This window comes from Pogona vitticeps, chromosome 11, assembly GCF_051106095.1.
Source record: "Pogona vitticeps strain Pit_001003342236 chromosome 11, PviZW2.1, whole genome shotgun sequence".
NCBI classification, from domain to species: Eukaryota; Metazoa; Chordata; class Lepidosauria; order Squamata; family Agamidae; genus Pogona; species Pogona vitticeps.
Window position 1 is genome coordinate 1384685 of NC_135793.1, and position 17816 is coordinate 1402500.

At 46.0% G+C, this 17816-nt stretch overlaps 1 protein-coding gene and 1 long non-coding RNA gene across 2 annotated transcripts in view; one reads left to right on the forward strand and one right to left on the reverse strand.

Annotated features, from left to right (window-relative positions):
- Nucleotides 1–6308: 6308 nt before the first annotated feature.
- On the forward strand, nucleotides 6309–12454 carry LOC144584479 (uncharacterized). The gene is made up of 2 exons (XR_013538745.1): nucleotides 6309–6421; nucleotides 6663–12454. It is a non-coding gene; the product is annotated as an uncharacterized LOC144584479 (long non-coding RNA).
- A 1193-nt stretch (nucleotides 12455–13647) lies between these two features.
- Nucleotides 13648–17816, reverse strand: part of GPR83 (G protein-coupled receptor 83) — a 4894-nt gene continuing 725 nt past the window's right edge. The window contains exons 2-4 of the mRNA XM_020784386.3: nucleotides 17143–17268; nucleotides 16529–16662; nucleotides 13648–15872 (exon numbers count right to left, since the gene is read on the reverse strand). Coding sequence (XP_020640045.3) covers nucleotides 15248–15872; nucleotides 16529–16662; nucleotides 17143–17268 — 885 coding nt within the window. The 3' untranslated portion in view covers nucleotides 13648–15247. The remainder of the gene's footprint in view (nucleotides 15873–16528; nucleotides 16663–17142; nucleotides 17269–17816) is intronic.

The following is a 17816-nucleotide window of genomic DNA, read 5'->3' on the forward strand; positions in this document are numbered from 1 at the left end:
GGAAATCGGTCTTGCTGGGTTTCCATTCATTATGCAGCAGATGTGCTATAAAACGAAGGATAAACACAACAATGAAGCCTGTGTGTTCTCTATGACATGTGAAAGAGCTACTCTAGATTAGCTCAACAAAGAATCGACAGCAACCGCAAGTAGGTTTCCAAATCCAGCCGTGCATTGGAGAAACCATGTTAGTTCACTCCGGAGAACTTTCCCATTCACTTCCATGGAGAGCACAAAGAGAAATGGCTTCAGTTATATTCTCTGATTAGGGCTCTCACATTGACTTGGCCACTTTATCCCACTTCCAGGAGCCACTATGGATTCACAAGTCTGTGCCACTAAACATCTCCAAACCCAGATCCTTACATCAGCCAGGTCTTGCATCTCCAGAGTAGGGGTGCCACTGATACAGATCGCAAAAAAGCCATCAGTCGTCAAAGAATAGGACATTCATAGGCATAAAATGATATATGCTGACTTGTAGGTGCAAAATTAGAAGTGGTTTTTGTAGTTTGCTTAGAATTACAACAATCTCACCAGAATGGGAAGGTCTGTGTTGGGAGCTCCTGAGTCTGCTCTCCAGATGTTCACTATGGTCTGTGATCCCTCTTCTTGTGTTTCCCTAGCTTTACGTCAGAGTTGATAGTCTCCCCAAGGTAGAACACCTTCAAGAAGAAGGTGGTCCTCAGGTGGCACTAAATTAGAGGACTGGAGGAGAGGAAGGACACTTATGGCCACCCTATGCCAGAGGTTTACAGATGCATAGCTAGCTGATGGGACAGAACGACCCCATTCTTCAATAGAAGCTGCTGCCAGAGAAATGTTGATCAGGATGCAAAGCCTTGCGCCCACCCATGGACCATGTTAACTCTACATTTGTTCTGAGCGTTCCATGCCCCTTACCCAAAAGTAGTGGAAGGATGCCCAACAGAAGGCTTCTGGTGTCTCCTGTGCATTTGGGTGTGCATTTCACAGTCCTCTCCTCCACCCAAAGCTGAACTTCACTTTGGACCTCGACACATGGGGGGAAAGATGCCCTCTTGAGTAGGAACATTGTGGTTTCCCCTGAGAAAACAAACCTGCACTTGTAGCGCATGTGGAATTTTCCTGCTGAGAACATGCACACATGGCCCAAAACGGCTCGTACAATATATGCTGGATCCCAGCGGACGACTCTATAGCTGTCTCTCCACCACCAAAATGCTGTGTTTACACGCTCTCCCCTGACTGCCAAATAACAGCTTCTGGACTACTTAAAAAGCAAAACAGGTTACTATTCTAATAAGTTAATGACCTTCCGAAGACCTGAGTCACTTAAATGCATTATATTTAATTGGAATCTGTGCCATGTCTGGTGTGCCGCACAGGAACTTATTAGTGGCCTATTAGACCTCGCATGTCCTCTAGCATCTGTCTTCAGCATTAAGCAAATATGTGGAAAATGAGGTATTTTCTTCTAGTTATCGTAGCTGCCGTTCCAGAATCGTTTATGCAGGACTACCTCCATCAGAGGCACATAACAACAAGCTCCATCTGTTTCCATTTTCTCCCCTGCAAGAGTCCTTGGTAGTAAATAACTCCTGTTCAACGTTACCAATTAATATTTAGAAATGCCTGTTTGACCAAAAACTAGGTATCTGCTACTTTTCTACTGGATGAACTGCTGTAATGTCATGGAATGTTCAACAACATTCTGAATCCTCAAGTGAAAGTTTCCTCGGTTGTTTAACAGTCCTTTCTCCTGTGAGTTGGGACCCTGTGTTGACAATGACGGCAGCCTAAAAGGGTGGCCCTTCTGGACTAGGAGAAGGAAACCTGGCTGGTTGACCGGGTGGACCCATTTTTATAGACACTTCCAAGCTGAAGGCTCCTCACATGAAACACTCTGAAAGTAACATTAGCTCAGTGGCTTAGATCTCTGGCTGCGGAGCCAGAGGTTGTGAGTTCAGTTCCCGGGTGTGTGTTCTTGACAAGAGCTGGCCTTGATGATCCGCAGAGTCTCTTCCAGCTCTGCCGTTCTAAGATTATTACAGATCATTAATGTGCAGCTATTCTAGCCTTTTATCCTTAGCAGATTTCTCCCAGTAAGATGGAAGCCAGAACGAGTGATCAGCAACCCTGGGTGGGTCACAAGAGGACCAAGAAAAGATGTGAAGATCCTCAGCACAATTCAGTGGATGAGTTGGAACAAGACTGGGCTGAACACCTTTTCTGGAACCACAGGTCAAGAACAGAAACCGGAGCTTGGAAATTTTCCTTTTTTGGGAGGGAGCCCACCTCACAGAAGCCCCCAGCTGTCAGGGCTACCAGGAAGGGGCTGAAGAAGTGACAGGCTCTGATAAGACTCAGATATACCCAGAGAGCAGCCAATGTAAATGTCGGTGAAACACTCTGCTGTCTGGTGTTGTTCGCTGGGCATCGAGGAGAGGGCCAGGCTTAGGAGATGGTTTTATTCAGTTCTTCATAGTCAGAGCATCCCCATCACAGGGAGGTTCTCCACCTGCAACTCAGATCAAAACATCTGTCTCACTGGGATGAAAGAGTTCGCCCTCCAGCTCTTCCCAATGAGCGCCACCACCAGCGGCTGCCAAATGCAGTCGCCCTACGAATCAAGCCGAAGAAAGGGACACATTTTGTCTCTTATGGAAGCACAATGTGCTTTCTTCTACATCGTTGGCCATTCTGGACTTCTGAGAAGAAGGGCAGGTGTCAGTCAGATCGACAAACCTACCCAAAACAATATACATCCATGCCGTTTTCCTCAAGCCCCACCCATCCAGTGCATCCACCTTGAAAGAATTTATTGTAAATCACGGGAGAAGAAAATCTCTCTTGACAATGTGATGAAATGTCTTTATTTTCCACATCTATCTATCCAACGTCTTTATTTAATGTAGATGCACACCGCGATGCGCGAAACTGCAAAATGCATCAAGTGGTTTTTCCAAGATGTGAACGTGCAAAAGGTTTAAATGTCAGCTGCCTTGGCAACAGCACATATCTTGGACTTCGGAAAAAAATATATAGTTACAGATCAGCCCTGAAATGTAAATACATATATATACAGAGAGACCACAGCCTTGATTTGGAAAGGTTGGAGATCATATGGCCACCTCAGACACATCTCTTCAGAAACATCCCAAGAAAAAGAGCTTAGACATTTAAAAAAAAGTTCAGACTTGGGGGTGATCAAGAAAGGAAAGTTTCTATAAACCCATAATCTTGCATGCAACATTTTTTTTCCAAGTCACGTTGGCTAAATTCCCCAAGATTTCTGTGCCAAAACCTGGCAAGGCTGGGGACAGTGAGGGTGGGTGCAGATGCCTGGACCCATTCTGCCATCTGGAGCAAAACACACACACACATATGCACCCACTTCCTTGCACCTGGTGCCAACCCATGGGGAATGGGTGGAAATGGCTGCCCATCCTTTCGAGCCAATCCACGCACAAAAGCGACTCACCCTCTCCTCCTGCACAACTTGTGCTGAGGTTTGCCACCTACCCAGCAAGGGGCTGAGATTTCAGCCTTGTTGTGCCTCCAGAGGCAAACCCTTTGCAGGGGCCTTACATTCAAACATTCATCTACTTGAACAGAAAATATGGATGTAATATTCTTTAATAAGCAATCTCTACAGGAGGCCTAGAACTTAATTTACAAAACCTTTCTCCTCCGCCACTGCTTGCCAGATCTTTCTTTATCCGCATCAGAGCAATACACTGTCCATAATCAAGGACGTACGGGAAACATGAAAAACGAAGGAAAACGTCAAGCCCGTCAGACTGGTTTTTTACCAGACTCTGTTGGTGCTTGAGAGGGATGTAGAAACCGTTTCTCAAGGTCACCACCATCCAGCGGGGTCATCGTCCATGAAGTGGGTGGGTTCAGTGCGCTTCCAGTGCCACACTTCTGGAAGGGAAGGGTCGGCCAGCTGCCTTCCACTGTGACCCCGGGGTGTGTGTGCCCGAGTGTATTGCTTCCCCGCTCTTCGGGGAGCTGATGGGCTCCTTCTGTGCCACCACCTTTTTGATTAATCAAAGAGATCAAAAGAAACCAGGTCTTTTGGATCTCTCTCCCTTCTAAGTCTGTTTCTTTGGCACAGCTATAACCCAAGGCCGACTGATGCCGATATTCGAGAGGTTTCCCTTCCCCGATATTCGAGAGGTTTCCCTTCCCCGGCACATACTTCATTTTTCCAGTTTGAGGCAATCTTTTTCTCTTGTCATGGAGCAAGAAACAAGAAACAGCAGGAGGATATTCTTTTCACCCACTAACGAATTTAATGGTGCTGATGGTGGATTTAACGGCCTTGATTGATGGATGATTACCTTAATTCAGCTTGGATCTTCACCCAGAAATGTAACACAATCAAATCATTCTGCCCCATAGGGAAAAAGCGATACATTCCCACCTACCCCCTAGCAAAAGTTTCAAGAGTTCTCAGCAATACATCCTAAATTAACTGAGGGGGGAAATACCATGGATTAAAAAAATATATATAATAATGGTGGTTTCCCCAAACTTCTCTTCTAGAAGTAATTTAAATGATTTTTGCCCTTCTGCACTTGGCTTCATTAACCTTGGATAACCAGCCATAACAATTTGTGCATGTAATTTGTGCATTTTAATATTTTTCATGAGATCTTGGTCATTATTCAGTCCTCTTAGTATCACTGGTTGATCCAAGGACTTGCTAGCATCCTGCAATAAATCTGCATTTCAAACACTTCTATCTTTTTGCCAGAAGCCTGTATTAAAGGCTTTGATTCCATGCTTTGCAGTCAAAGGGAGAATACTTGACAACACAATGCAAGTTCTCGAGCCAATTTTAGGGGTCTTTGTTGCATATTGCCTTAGTCATTTTAAGGAAGCTCCTCCTGGTTATCTCCATTCTGACTTTTATCACATGGCTATGCTAAAGCAAAAGGATCTGCTTATATACCACCCCGTGAGAGCACTTAAAGCCCTCTCTGGGTGGTTTGCAATATAATTAAGCAGGCTACACATGGCACACCTCCAGCCACCCACCAAGTTGGGTGCTCATTTTACCAACCTTGGGAGGATGGAAGGCTGAGCGAACCTTGAGCTAGCAGCCTGGCATTGAGCCCAGATCGTGAGCAGAGTTTTGGCTACAGTACTGCGGCTTAACCACTGTGCCAAGAGGCTCCTTACAAGTATTTAATGCTCCCCCGCACAACCGGACAGTCCTGAAAACTAATTGAAAGCCCCTCCATGGCCAAGCGAAAGTGAAAGAGAAAGAGAGAGTAGCATCCACATCTCTCTCACCTTGGAACAACTGTGGTTCTTGTCTTTAGAGTTCATCGACTGACCGCTGTCCAGGTGAGTCACATGCTTTCCAAGAGGCCGACCGACATCCACGTTCAGCGCCACCTGTTCCGAAGGACAGCTGACTCACCGAGAAATACTGTGAGAAGAATCAGGCTGAGGCTATGCGGGGCGACCCTTTGTTGCCTGCCTTTGTCAGCTGGGTATCTTGCCCAATGTTGCGCGCTTTCTGTTCTGACACAAAGAGCTTTATTGTGAGGCATGCAGAGTGCTTTAATACACGGCCGTTCTGCTACCTTAGAAGGAGACGGTGGCTTCCATCTTGACAGTAGCCCTCCTCCGCTCTGGAGACTGTCTGATTAGCAGCAGTAATTAAACATCAAGGAAAAGTCATAGAGCTGGGCTAGGTCATCGTGTGGTGCTTTCACCGCATCTTCTGACCACGCTAGATTTGACTCTGGCTACCTGGTATCTGCTGGGGGAGGCTCTTGAGAGTCCCCTTGACTGCAAGGAGAACAAACCTCTCCATTTTGAAGGAAATCAACCCTGAGTGCTCACTGGAAGGACAGAACCTGGAGCTGAGGCTCCAATCCTTTGGCCTTCTCATGAGAAGAGAAGACTCCCTGGAAAAGCCCCTGATGTTGGGAAAGTGTGGGGGCAAGAGGAGAAAGGGACGACAGAGGATGAGATGGTTGGACAGGGTCATCAAACAAACCAACATGAATCTGACCCAACTCTGGGAGGCAGTGGAAGACAGGAGGGCCTGGCGTGCTCTGGTCCATGGGGTCACGAAGAGTCGGACATGACTTAAGGACTAAAAACAACAACAACAACAACAACAACAACCTGCTATCTGCTCAGCAAACCTTTGCAACGGGACCCTGTATGGAAGACATTGCCCGATCCGTTCTGCCCAATCTCCTCTTCTATAAAGGGGGGGGGGGAGAAGAACAGGGTCTTGGCCCTAAAATCTATTTCTCTTATTCCTGCTGCAAACTCTGGAAGCCTCAGCCCTTGTGTTTTGCAAACTGAAGCTACTCATGTTGTTATGGGTTTCAGAAATGGGAAGTGTCAGATCTTGGTCCTGCCAGTCTCAGAACGAGGCAGCGACCAGGGTTAATGGGGTTTGAGAAAGGTAGGTTCCCCCAGCTCTGAGGAGAGAGTTCTGTGCCTCTCACACAAATATAAATCAATCCATCAACAAATCAATGACTAAAACAGATACGCAGTAGGATACCTGAGCACAGAGGCGGGAACGGGAGGAAGAGAATGAATTGGCAAGGAGATGTGGCTTGCAAACGACGTTGGGGTGCAGGTGGGAGAGGACTGCCATAGACCGGTCTCCTTAATCATCTTTTTTCATCCTGTTCATACAGGCTCAAGTGGGAAAAGGCTGTTCGACCTTCTGTTCCCGCAGACTCTCTACGCTATTATCACCGCCATCTCTTGAAGCCCTCTCCCTTATCTGTCTTGCCGCTGAAAGAAGCCTGTTCTAAAAGCAACCGCCTGGCCTTGTTGTGTTCCCATGAAAGATGGTTTCTCACCATTTTAACTTTTCACACTCTCTTCAGGTGCCGTGTGGGTCAGCCTCGTCTCCACTTCAACCCACTCCGCCTCCCGTCCCGATTCGTTCTTCTTTGGGTGAGAAAATTCTGCCTGACCTGCCATTTCCTTGGGCGCGTAAAGCCCAGAACGAGCAGATGCTTGGAAATGGTCCAGTCTGTCTCATCCCCACAGCAAACAAAAGCTTTTGTGAGCCAGACGAGCCACTTTCACCAGCCTATATTGTCCTTTAGTGTGGATCTGTTCACACACCCATTTCTGAAGTGGAACAGCCAAGTGGAGATGATGTTTACATCACTGCTTTAGAAGGACTGAGTGGTCTTATGAATCTATGCCTGCTCAATAAAATTCATATGACCATGTGTATATATTTTTTTAAAAATCCCTTTTCTTCTAGAGACTTAGGTTAAATTAAATGATGTTCAGCATGTTTTTAGAAGAGGTTATCTATCAAGTAGTGACAGATGTTTGCTTTTAAGAGTGCACAATGTTCTTCGCCTCTGCATCTTGCATTAAGCGTGCTTGGGTTTACGACTGTCTGCATCTCTGAAGTCATACTGTGGTCAGAGAATAACCAGTTAAAAAGAAAACAGATTTCCCCATAGTTTTCAAGAAGAGAGACCTCCTAGTCCTATTAGCCTCATTAGCATTAAGTAGTCGCATTAGCATGTACACCAAAAAATAAAAACCAAAGAGCTGTAGCACCATTAAGACCAACAGCTTTATTTCAGCGTGAACTTCTGTGGACTGTTGTGTCTGAGGAAGGGAATTATAATCCATGGAAATTCTTTCTGAAATAAGACTGTTAGTCTTTAAGGCACTGTTTTGTTCTTATTTTTGCTGCACATTTCCACGCAATGTCTCGTTTGACCCTTAATAGCCATGGCGGAGTTGCAGCCATTATATCTGCTGTCAGAAAGGGGTTCCATTCTGAACATTTCAACAGGCATGTTTCCCAACCTTGGGTCCCTAGATGTTTTTTGGACTACAACTCCCAGAAATCTTGACCAGCACAGTTTGTGATGAAGGCTTCTGGGAGTTGTAGACCAAGAACATCTGGGGGCCCAAGGTCGAGAATCGCTGCTCTAGACAGCAAGCCCTGTGTGATGACATTTGCTATGTGGATACCTCCACATCTTTAGCTGCAGTGCCATTTCTGGCCATTCCACGCCGATCAGAGATCTAAATGACACATTTCAGGATCTCGGCCTAAGCTTCCTGCATCTGTCAGAAGAGAGTTTAAAAACTCCGTTTCTGGTCCTGCCGTTCTCACGGTGAAGTCTGCCTTCTATGGGCTGGTAATTACGGCTCCCGACAATTCAGAGATAAACTGATGCTAAGAACATTTGGCACCTTCTTTCTTTTTATCCTACATGAATAGGGGAGCCCTAAATGGTCCTTTAAAAAAAATGTAATGGCTTTTCTTTTTGTTCCAGAAACTGTCAAACAGACTCAATATGCTAAGGATCTTTCAAATTTAAAACTTCTTACAGGAAAATTATCAGATTACTATGGTAGATAACAAAAGCCTCTGGATTAATGGAATTGGTTTAGTTAATGATATTCTTTGTACAGGGCAACATGTTCACAATTTTATTATTATTTTGCAAAAACCCTCCCATACTGTGAATGACAGCAGGAGAAGACTGGAAAAAAATGCATTGTAGGGTCAAGGCAATTCTCTGTTCTCCTATTAAGCAGCTACACTGTTAGCAAGACGCATTTTACTCCTGTAAATCTGTCTTCTATCTAGTCATCAGCAGAGACTATTCCTTTGCTATGGATAATCTCTCTCTCGGTCCCTGAATCTAGGGCTCCTCAATATCCTGCCTCCTCCTTCTCTCCCACCCTTCATGGCAGAAGTTTATAGGGTTATAAAACACATCAGCTTTGCCTTATGGTGAGTCCCAAACTGAAGTGAACTTCCTGGAGCAGAGACTTGATTGCCCCCATTCTCATATGTTACTCTGGATGATGGCTCCTTCTGCTGATGGGGTAAGGCAAGGACGGGTAACGGGAAGCTCTCTGAATGTGATTGGATTACAAATCCCATCTGCTCTTTCCAGCATAGGTGAGGGATGCTGGGGGCTGCCATCTAGCAACGTCTGGTGAATGGCATGTTTTGCCCACTCCAGCTATGGAGGGCAGAAGCAAATGTTATATATAGCCCGTGGTTAGAGCTGAAAGCATGTTAGTGCTGGACAGAGCAAATTTCCATGGAACCGTCTTAGAGGCGCAGAGAAAGAGGGAAGCTATAGATCATCAAGTCCAGCCCCTGTCAAGAAGGCACCGTGAGGAATGGAACTCCCAACCTCTGGCTCAGAGGCCTAAAGCACTGAGCTATCCAGTAGGAGCTGTGCTTTAAGTCCTGAACCCCAATCATAAAAGCAAAGCAAAGCATATTATGGTCTCGGAAAAATGTACTGTGATTGAACAGAGAGCAAGCGATAGGGGACAGAGCTACTTCCTGGAAAGTGATTCATCATTAGCGCTTACAGCAGCGGCTAGCCATCTATTAATGTACAAATAGCATTAAAAAAAGAATCACTTGCAAATACCACCAAGGAAAAGAGGAGAAGAAAATGCAAAAGCCGGGTTAAACTTGAAGAAGTCCAAAATCGTGACTAGAAAAGAACTGTACGACCTTAAAACTGACAACGAAGAAATCAAGATAGTACCAGATTTTCTTTACCTTGGCTCATCAGTAATCATCCTGAATGGTGATGGCAGCCAAGAAGTCAGACGAAGACTGAGGGGGTGATCCGATGGGGAAGTAGCTCACATATCGGACCGCTCAGAGTGCAGAGTTATTTCCCAGCAATTACACTGGAGATCGCGAACTAGCCAGATCCTAATCTCCACCCAAACTGGACTTCTTTGGTCTTGTGGGAGAGTTACTTCTCTTTTGGGTTGTGCTGGACCAATTCCTGCATGGATGGAAGGGTCCCTTTAAGGGAGATTGGCCAAAGCCAAGCAGCCCTCGACAGCATCATCAGACATGATGCTTTCTCACGGTCTGGTCCCACAGTGAAACCGAGAAGGGCAGCTATGAAGGAACTAGAAAAAGATCCTCCAACGTGAGGCTGGGTCACTGGAAGCCAAAGTCAAGAATGTCCACACACTGGTATTCCCCACTGTTATGTAGAGATTCAGTTGCTACCCCGAGCTTTGGGGGAAAGGAGACATCAATGGGACAGCTGTGTGTTGCAGAAAGCAAGCCATGGGTCCAGCATTAGCAGCCGTTACAAGGAGCCACCAAGCAAAAAGTCCAGGATTTTAGCTTGATGTCTCTTCCATCTTGGCCAAGGCAGAGTTGGCTTTCTTAGGATGGATGATCCAGCTGAGGAAGACTCCACCCGGAGAGGCTCTGCATTGTGTCTTTTCAAAAGCAGGTGGAAGTCATTGCATTTCTCCAGGTCCCAGAGCCCAGAAGGGTTATTTTTAAAGCATGCCATGCTGACTAGGGAATTCTGGGAGTTGTAGTCCTGAAAGGTTACATTTCCAATGCTCCCACCACCTTTGCAGGTAAAAGCTACACTGTTATGTTTATGGCTAGGCAATCAGGACTCTGTGTGGGTGGCCGGTGCTTCTGTTATTGAAGGGGGGGCAATGCCCTCCCCTGCTTTTAATGCACAAAGAAAGTCATGTGTACCCCCTCCCGCTCTCTTGTGGTATGTCCTGACACATTGTGAGGATTTGGGTTTGCACTCAGGACGTCTGCACTGCCTGCTATTTTTACATCATGCTCTTTCTGTTTTGTCTCCTTCCCAGCGATGAGTTTCTCCATCGCACTCAGCATCTCCATCTCTCCGTTCTCCAAAGAAAAGAGTTTCCAGATCTGGGGTTGGGTCAAATATTAACAAACTAATGGAGGAGCCAGGCTGGAGTCCTCAGAGACCTACTGAGAACTGATGGGAAAGGGAAAGGCAGTTGAGTTTAGTCATGGTTTGGCTTACTTTACTGTCGTTCCGGCTGAATTATTCATGGAGACGATGCGAACTCTTCCATTCACTGTTTGTGCCCATAGCACAATAGCTCTGCCAGTGGATCTCTAATAAAACTGTCACTTCCAATGTTTTTTTTAAGTTTTTTTAAAGAAGGCATCAACAGGAGCACTCAAACCTGGTAGGAGGAAATGTGTCACATAACGGAAGACACAAGGATGAGAAAGACACTGACGGATGGCAGAAGGAATTTATTGCCACGCCAGTTTCTGACACGTTTGCAGCAGAGACTGGCTAGCAAGGTAAATTGAAAGGCAGAAGCAACCTGATGGTCTAATTGGTTCTTTTAAAAGGCCTGCCAAATTGGGGAGAAGAGCCGCAGAGAAATTGTGAGATCCGTTCATCATGCAGAAGCCAGGAGCACCGCTAAGCGGGCCTTGAACCTAGTGAGATGAGATGGGAGAATCACAGCTGGATTCTCTTTGGTATCCAGCTGTAAAAGGGTGCCCTCCGGCTCCTCGCCCTGAGCCGGTTCTCTGACTGACACCCGCCCGATGGCTGACAAGCACACAGGTAAGAGGCACCACGATGGCTCAGGGGAAAAAGTCCTACACCCTCACATTCCCCTGGTGTCCCCGTCCTTTGTAAAGCCACGGCCTCTGTTGGGTCCCTAATTTGTGCCTTTTGGTGAATGCCTTACTGCATTTTGGTTCATCTGGGTCCCTAGAGTGCTTCCTCTCCTTCCTGGTGGATCAAATTAAATGATAACATTTGGCAGGTTTTTTAGAAGAGGGAATTCCCGGACTGAGGAAAGATGTTTGCTTGTGATAGCCCATGATTTTAGAGTAGACCTTTGGTCTAGATGGGAGGGATAAAAATCCAATAAATAAATAAACAATAAACAAATGATTTTATTCACCAATGTATCTTGCATTTAGCGTGCTTTGTTCTGTGGCTGGTCTTTCTGGAAGAGAAACACACACTTCATTTGCAAGCCTGTTCCCTGAAGCACAGGATGTCCTGTCGGAGAAGGGAAAACAGGTCAGCTAGAAGAAATATGTGTCCTCCTCGAGGTCTCGTTTGACCCAGAGTGGATGGAGGGGCCTCTTCTCAAGCATGCCTCTGATTCTGTGTGCATTCATAAATACTGAGCTGCCTTCTGTGTGTGCCGAGGTTCCAATTACTCCCAGAGCAAGTGCTGAGGCATATCTTGAATGGGTATATCTTTTAAATCCAAGCAGGGTAGAAAATTGGAGAGAAAATGAATGCAGCATACCACAGAGAAGCAAGCATACCAAAGGGAATTGATTGGATCCTTATGAGTGGGGGGAAAGGAGGGTTTTTTTTTCCTTCCCCCTACCAGCGTGTCTCCAAATGACCTTGCATTCTGATCTCCCTGTGAGATGAATTCTCCAAACTTCCAACTGCTCCCAGGAGGTCCGTCTCACCTGTGTGCAGCATGGCTTCTCCGGATCCTGTGGAGCTGTTCAGCTGACAATAAACCTGAAGTTCTAAACGCTACCACCCTGTTGACGAACTCTGCAAATAAAGATATTTGCGCCTCCCTTTTATAATTGAAGGCAGGTGCTATGCCGTGGCTACCATCTGGGACCGTCTTCAGATCACTCTCCGTGATGCGCCTTCCACATGTCATTCTGCGTCGTGCGGACTGATCTGACATTTATTTTAAAAACGTGTATGATTCCATGGTGTCTCCTTGAGCGCCCAGACAAAATCAATCAGTTGTGACAAAGTACTCTTCCAGCATGATAGAGGCAGAAGCGTCTCAGCTCTGTTCTCTTAGAACAGAATGTCACCAATTTATGGCCTTCAGGAAAGAACTTGAACTTAATACAAGAAAACTGACAATCAGAGGACAGATGTGCTGAAAAGAAGATTCACGCTTTAAAAAAAAAAAAAAGTTTCGCACAATCAGACCAAAATTGTAGCAGGATGCTAAAAGAGACAGGGAATGAATTCGTTCCTCTTTCCGTTCCATTTCCAAATTTAAGTCCCCGAGAGAATATTGGTCAGATTTGATTGGGTTAGTCAACACACACTCGCACCCCCTCCCCCACAAAAAACCACCCCGTTGCTTAATGAGGAAATAAACAGAGGCTTCTTTTTGCATCTGTTTTGCAGATTAGTTCATATATTATGGACCATATTAATAGATGTCTGAGAATGAATCCAGGGAATATGATTAAACCTGTGCATCTGGGAAGACGTAGAGAAGGCAGAGAAGGCAAATTACATTACTTCTCTCTCCCCCCCTCCCCTGCTCTTTGTAAAGATTCCTCTTCCATCTGGGGAGTACAAAGTCCTGAAGTGGAACAAGATATAAATAGTGAGATAACCTGCACTCTTTCTGGGTTCCTGGGAGAAGCGACTCATCTTCTTTGTTTTGATCATATTTGCTTGAAACCATGTCAATTTTCTCTTAGAGCAGGAAGTCCAAGCACACAATATTTATCCGTAACCTTCCTGCGGCCAGTTTCTGTTTTAGTATTCTTAATGCGTCGTGCTGTCATGGAACATGGTTAGTCATTTTAATATAGTTGATAATGTAATGATATAAAGGGCACAACATACTTTTTTTTTAAATTGCCAAGGAAGTTTTTGAGTTATAGTGAATTTCAACTGCTGACAGATCTTTCTTTATGTTTTCAAAGCCCTCCCCCCCCTTCCTCCAGATTCTGAATTCTGCCAATTCTGCTGGAGCCTTCAGGGGAGGACGTAATGCCCCGTGTTTTCCTGAAAGGTAAAGAGAGGAACCGACGACAGGAACCTGGCGCTCTGCCCTTCTAGCCCTGAGAAATGGACTGAAAAATTAAAACCACCATCACCATGACAATTGATCCATCTGAAGTTACTTTAATCTCGTTTAGGAAAGCATGCCTACCAGAAAAGGTTCTGCATCACAGTGTTACGCTCTCCAAATGGAGAAAGTGTCCAGCTTTCGACAACAAATTAACAGAATTCCCCATGTGTTTTTTTTCTCCCCCCCTACAAAGCTATGTCTCAGGTCAATGTGAGCAGAAGGATGCTCATGCGCATGTACCTCTGGCTGGCTGAAAGACATCGTGTGCAGATACAGGCTAAGTGCATTCTTTCTTCACCACTCTCTTGCCAAAGAATATCTCTAAGCCTGAGTTCCTAAAACATTAAGACTGCTTTCAGAATCAGTCATCATGTTTATCTGCTGCGTAGAAAGAAGGGGATGACGGATTTGGCTTCTCCTCTGTGGAGCACTTGATCTCGTCACTAGCTTTGGGGGAAAAGCTCTGTATGATCAAGTTTCTGAAAGAGACATGTTTCAGAGCAGACGTCCGTTTGGATGATCTAATGAGATGCTCCCCTAATGACTACCATCCTTCCTAACTCATACCTAGTCACCAACTGGGGACGATTTGTTTACTATTTGAACAGATGTCAAGGTTTACCCAAAACACCTGGAGTGTGGACTCTCTACTTCTAGAAGAGTACAAAGAACAAATGTATAGCCCACCAGTGATGAGTAAGCTTGTTAAATGTCTTTCGTGGTGCTTTTGCAGGTGATATCCCCATAAGGTCCCATTGTGTGGGGGAGGGCACTCCTGTGCCTTTCCTATTTGGGGGTCAAATTAGACATGAGGGGTAATAGCTATTTCTTGCCATTAACTCATTTGCTCCACACACTTGGATTTCCTGAGACGTGCATGTTTCATCGATCAGACTACCCAATTGGGCCCATGCTGTATGTCCCAATGAATTAAAACAACATGGGCCATATGCAAGCTATGGAGATGAAGGAAACCTTGTGCTAACAAACAGATGTCTTTATAGTAGCCCCTTGGAAAAAATAAAATAAAATAGAGTGTTAAATGTATCATCTAGTTTCATCCTTTCTCTCTCCCTCTCCCTTCTGTGATTGTCAGAAACCAATGGGTTTTGTTTCAGGACAAAACAAAACGTATGATGATTCTTAGTCCCAATCTCTACCAGTGCAGGGCTGTTGTTGTTTCGAGTGTGCATGCATGCAACGCAACAGGCAAAGAACTGCAAGTGTGCACGCCTTTGTAAACACTCAGCCATGTCAAGCAGCAACTAGGGAGTCAATCTTCAGCCATTTGAAGACTGAGTCGATTTTCTGAGCTACCAGCCGCTGAGTGTATTGATCCCGATGGCACAGCCTGTGCCACAGAAGGCAGTCCCCAAACCACATTTGGGACCAGCTGCCCTTCCACCCAAGTCACAGCACTGTGCCTAGACAGCAGAAAACCTGAAATCGTGGCCAGCTCATTCAAGACAGGAGCATGCGAGTTCAGTTGTAAAAGCCCCATGTCCCTCTAGGTCAAATATGAGTCCTCCCATTGGAAAAATCAGAGTTCCTGGCTGATACTCCCAACCTATGCATTACTCAGTTCTACTAGAAAACATCATGGAGCTCCCCACGGCTGCCCGGTGGGCCCTTCTTAGCTGCCTGTTATGATGGGCTGAACAGTGGATATGTCCGTCCGAGCGGAGTTCCTTTCTGAAGCATTTCTCACTTGCTGGGAGGTGGTGTCTTGTTTGCAGAGGTCATTCTCAACCCAGGCATGCCTGAAAGGAGGGGAAACGGAGCGCAAGGCATGGCTCCTAGGGGCATCCTCCCGCCAGCACACACCCAGAAGAGACTTGAGTTCCGAGCGGAAGCTCTCGTTCAGCCAACAGTAGATGAAAGGGTTGTAGCAGGTGCTGCTCATGGCGAACCAATGGAAAGCAAAGTAGAGGGCGTTGTTGCTGTGGATGGCCTTGCTGGACAGGAGGACCAAGTAGCAATTCAACGGGAACCAGCAGACGGCAAAGACCACCACCACCACCATCAGCATCTTGAGGGTCATCTTCTTTTTGCGCTGGTGGGCATAGTATTGCTCCATGGTGACGTCGCCGATGGCATTCCTCGTCCACAGCTTCTTGGCCACCGTCGTGTAGGCGACTGAGATGACGGCCAAAGGGAGGATGTAGAGGAGGACAAAAGTGGTCAAGTCCAGGTATTTCCAGAAAAGGTCCGTTGGAGGAGGAAAGCTGGGAAGGCACACCATTCGGTCCATTTTGTGCCTGAAACAGAGACAAAGAATGATGTTCACAGCAGGAGGCAGAAAAGTATAATCGGAGAGAGGTGAACGGGCCATCCTTCTGCAGCCTTTGACTCCTCTCTCAAGAACAACCAGATACAAGGGAGGGTGAAGGAGGGGATGGACCATTCGTAGTTGCACAGTCCATGGGATTTAATCAGTACAGCTTGCTTTGCACCAATGAAAGAAACTGCCCCCAGTGGCATTCCCATTTTGAAGCAAAGGTACAGGAGCCCAGTTCTCACAGTTTTCCTGTGAAAATATTTTTCCCCAAATCTGGTGACGCAGCTGTAACTGCAACCCACCCGCTTCTCAAGGCCCACTTAGATGTTTCATCCAGCAAGCATGAGTCAGAACATGCCAAGCCGGACGTGGGTGAGGAACAGAAGGGTCCCCTGGATTCTCATAGGTCCAGGAAACCACACATCCCCAGAGGATAGCAGCCTTGTTTCTGACTGGGAATTGATGCTTGAAAGAAGGGAAAAGATGGACAAGGCTGGGAGATACAGTCCCTGGCCAGTAGACCATTCTTGGACTCTGCCTTTGGATCTCCTGCACTTGGCTGGCCCGCGTACGGTCTCTTCAAGGCCTGCAGTTCTATGATGATGATAATGACGATGATGAATTTACTCCTCTTACCCATAAGGAGCCCAGAACAGCTTCTGGTAGATTGCATGGGGCAGAGAGAAACAGCTTGCCATCACCCAGATGATGAGGATATAGATCCCTCCTTTCACGATAGACATTCGGGGCTTTAGCGGATGCATAATCACCTAAAGGGAGGATAGCATCAACAGGGTTTCACTTCCTCACATAGGTCTTCACCCAGAAATAGGCACCTGGAATTTTGTCTTACTGGGATGAGTGGTGCTCACTCAAGGGTGATGAGGAAAGTTAAGCCGGGACCAATGAAAGGAAGGCTTTTTCAGCAGAGCTTTTGTGAGCTGCCTCTGCCTGCCATCGTGCTTTAAAGAAGAGAGCAGTTCTGATTTTCCAGCACCAGTGAATCCTCTCTGGGTTTTGGTCCAAATTCTACAAGCACGTGTGAAAATACCCTCATAGGGAGACAGTCAGGACACGTCCCCTCTCAACAGTTACTCCTATTTCGGAGTACATCTCCCTGTCATTCCCCTCTACTCAACAGCAGAGGTTTTCCTGTTTCTCCAAACATTCGCACGGCGCAGAACTGACTCTCTCTTGGTGCGGAATCCGGATTTGAAACATGCAGCGGCAGAGAAGAGGTATGTGCTTACCTGATGGCGGTCCAGAGCGATCGCAGTGAGGGTCAGGACAGACACGTGAACGGAACAGTACTGAACGAATCGACTTATGTGGCACATCAGTTTCCCAAAAACCCAGGTGCTGCTGACAAACCGCACCTGAAGGGGAAAACCGGGCAATTCGTCAAATCACATCAAACGAGGGTGAAAGTGACATGCCTGTTTATTTATGGCCTTTATTATGGCATCAAAGAGCTCAGAACAGTAGGCATGGCTTCCTTCTGTTAACGGGGGGCAGTCCTATTAAACACTTTATATTTGAGCAAGCATGTTTTAGAGGATTGTTAATTTCCAAGGTGGCAGTTTACCAGATTTACATTTTGAAAGTTGTCTCCCTTTCCAGATTCCCTAACCTACATCTCTGAGTGAGGACATCAGCTTTATTTTTTATTGTTATTTACGCTGTTCACTTTGCATTTTATTGCTTCGTTTCCAAGCCCACCATGAAAACATTAAAAAAATGGACTGCACACCTACAACATTATTTTTTTTTTAATTTCACATTTTTAAATTGTTATTTTTAAAAACTTGGAACTTTTTTTTAACCCCTACACATTATTCAAATGTCTTCAACCTCCTGTACCCAATCTTCCCCTAGGGTGGCCGAAGTCTTCTAGCTTTCAAGGATTCCTGGGTGGACCAGTGGG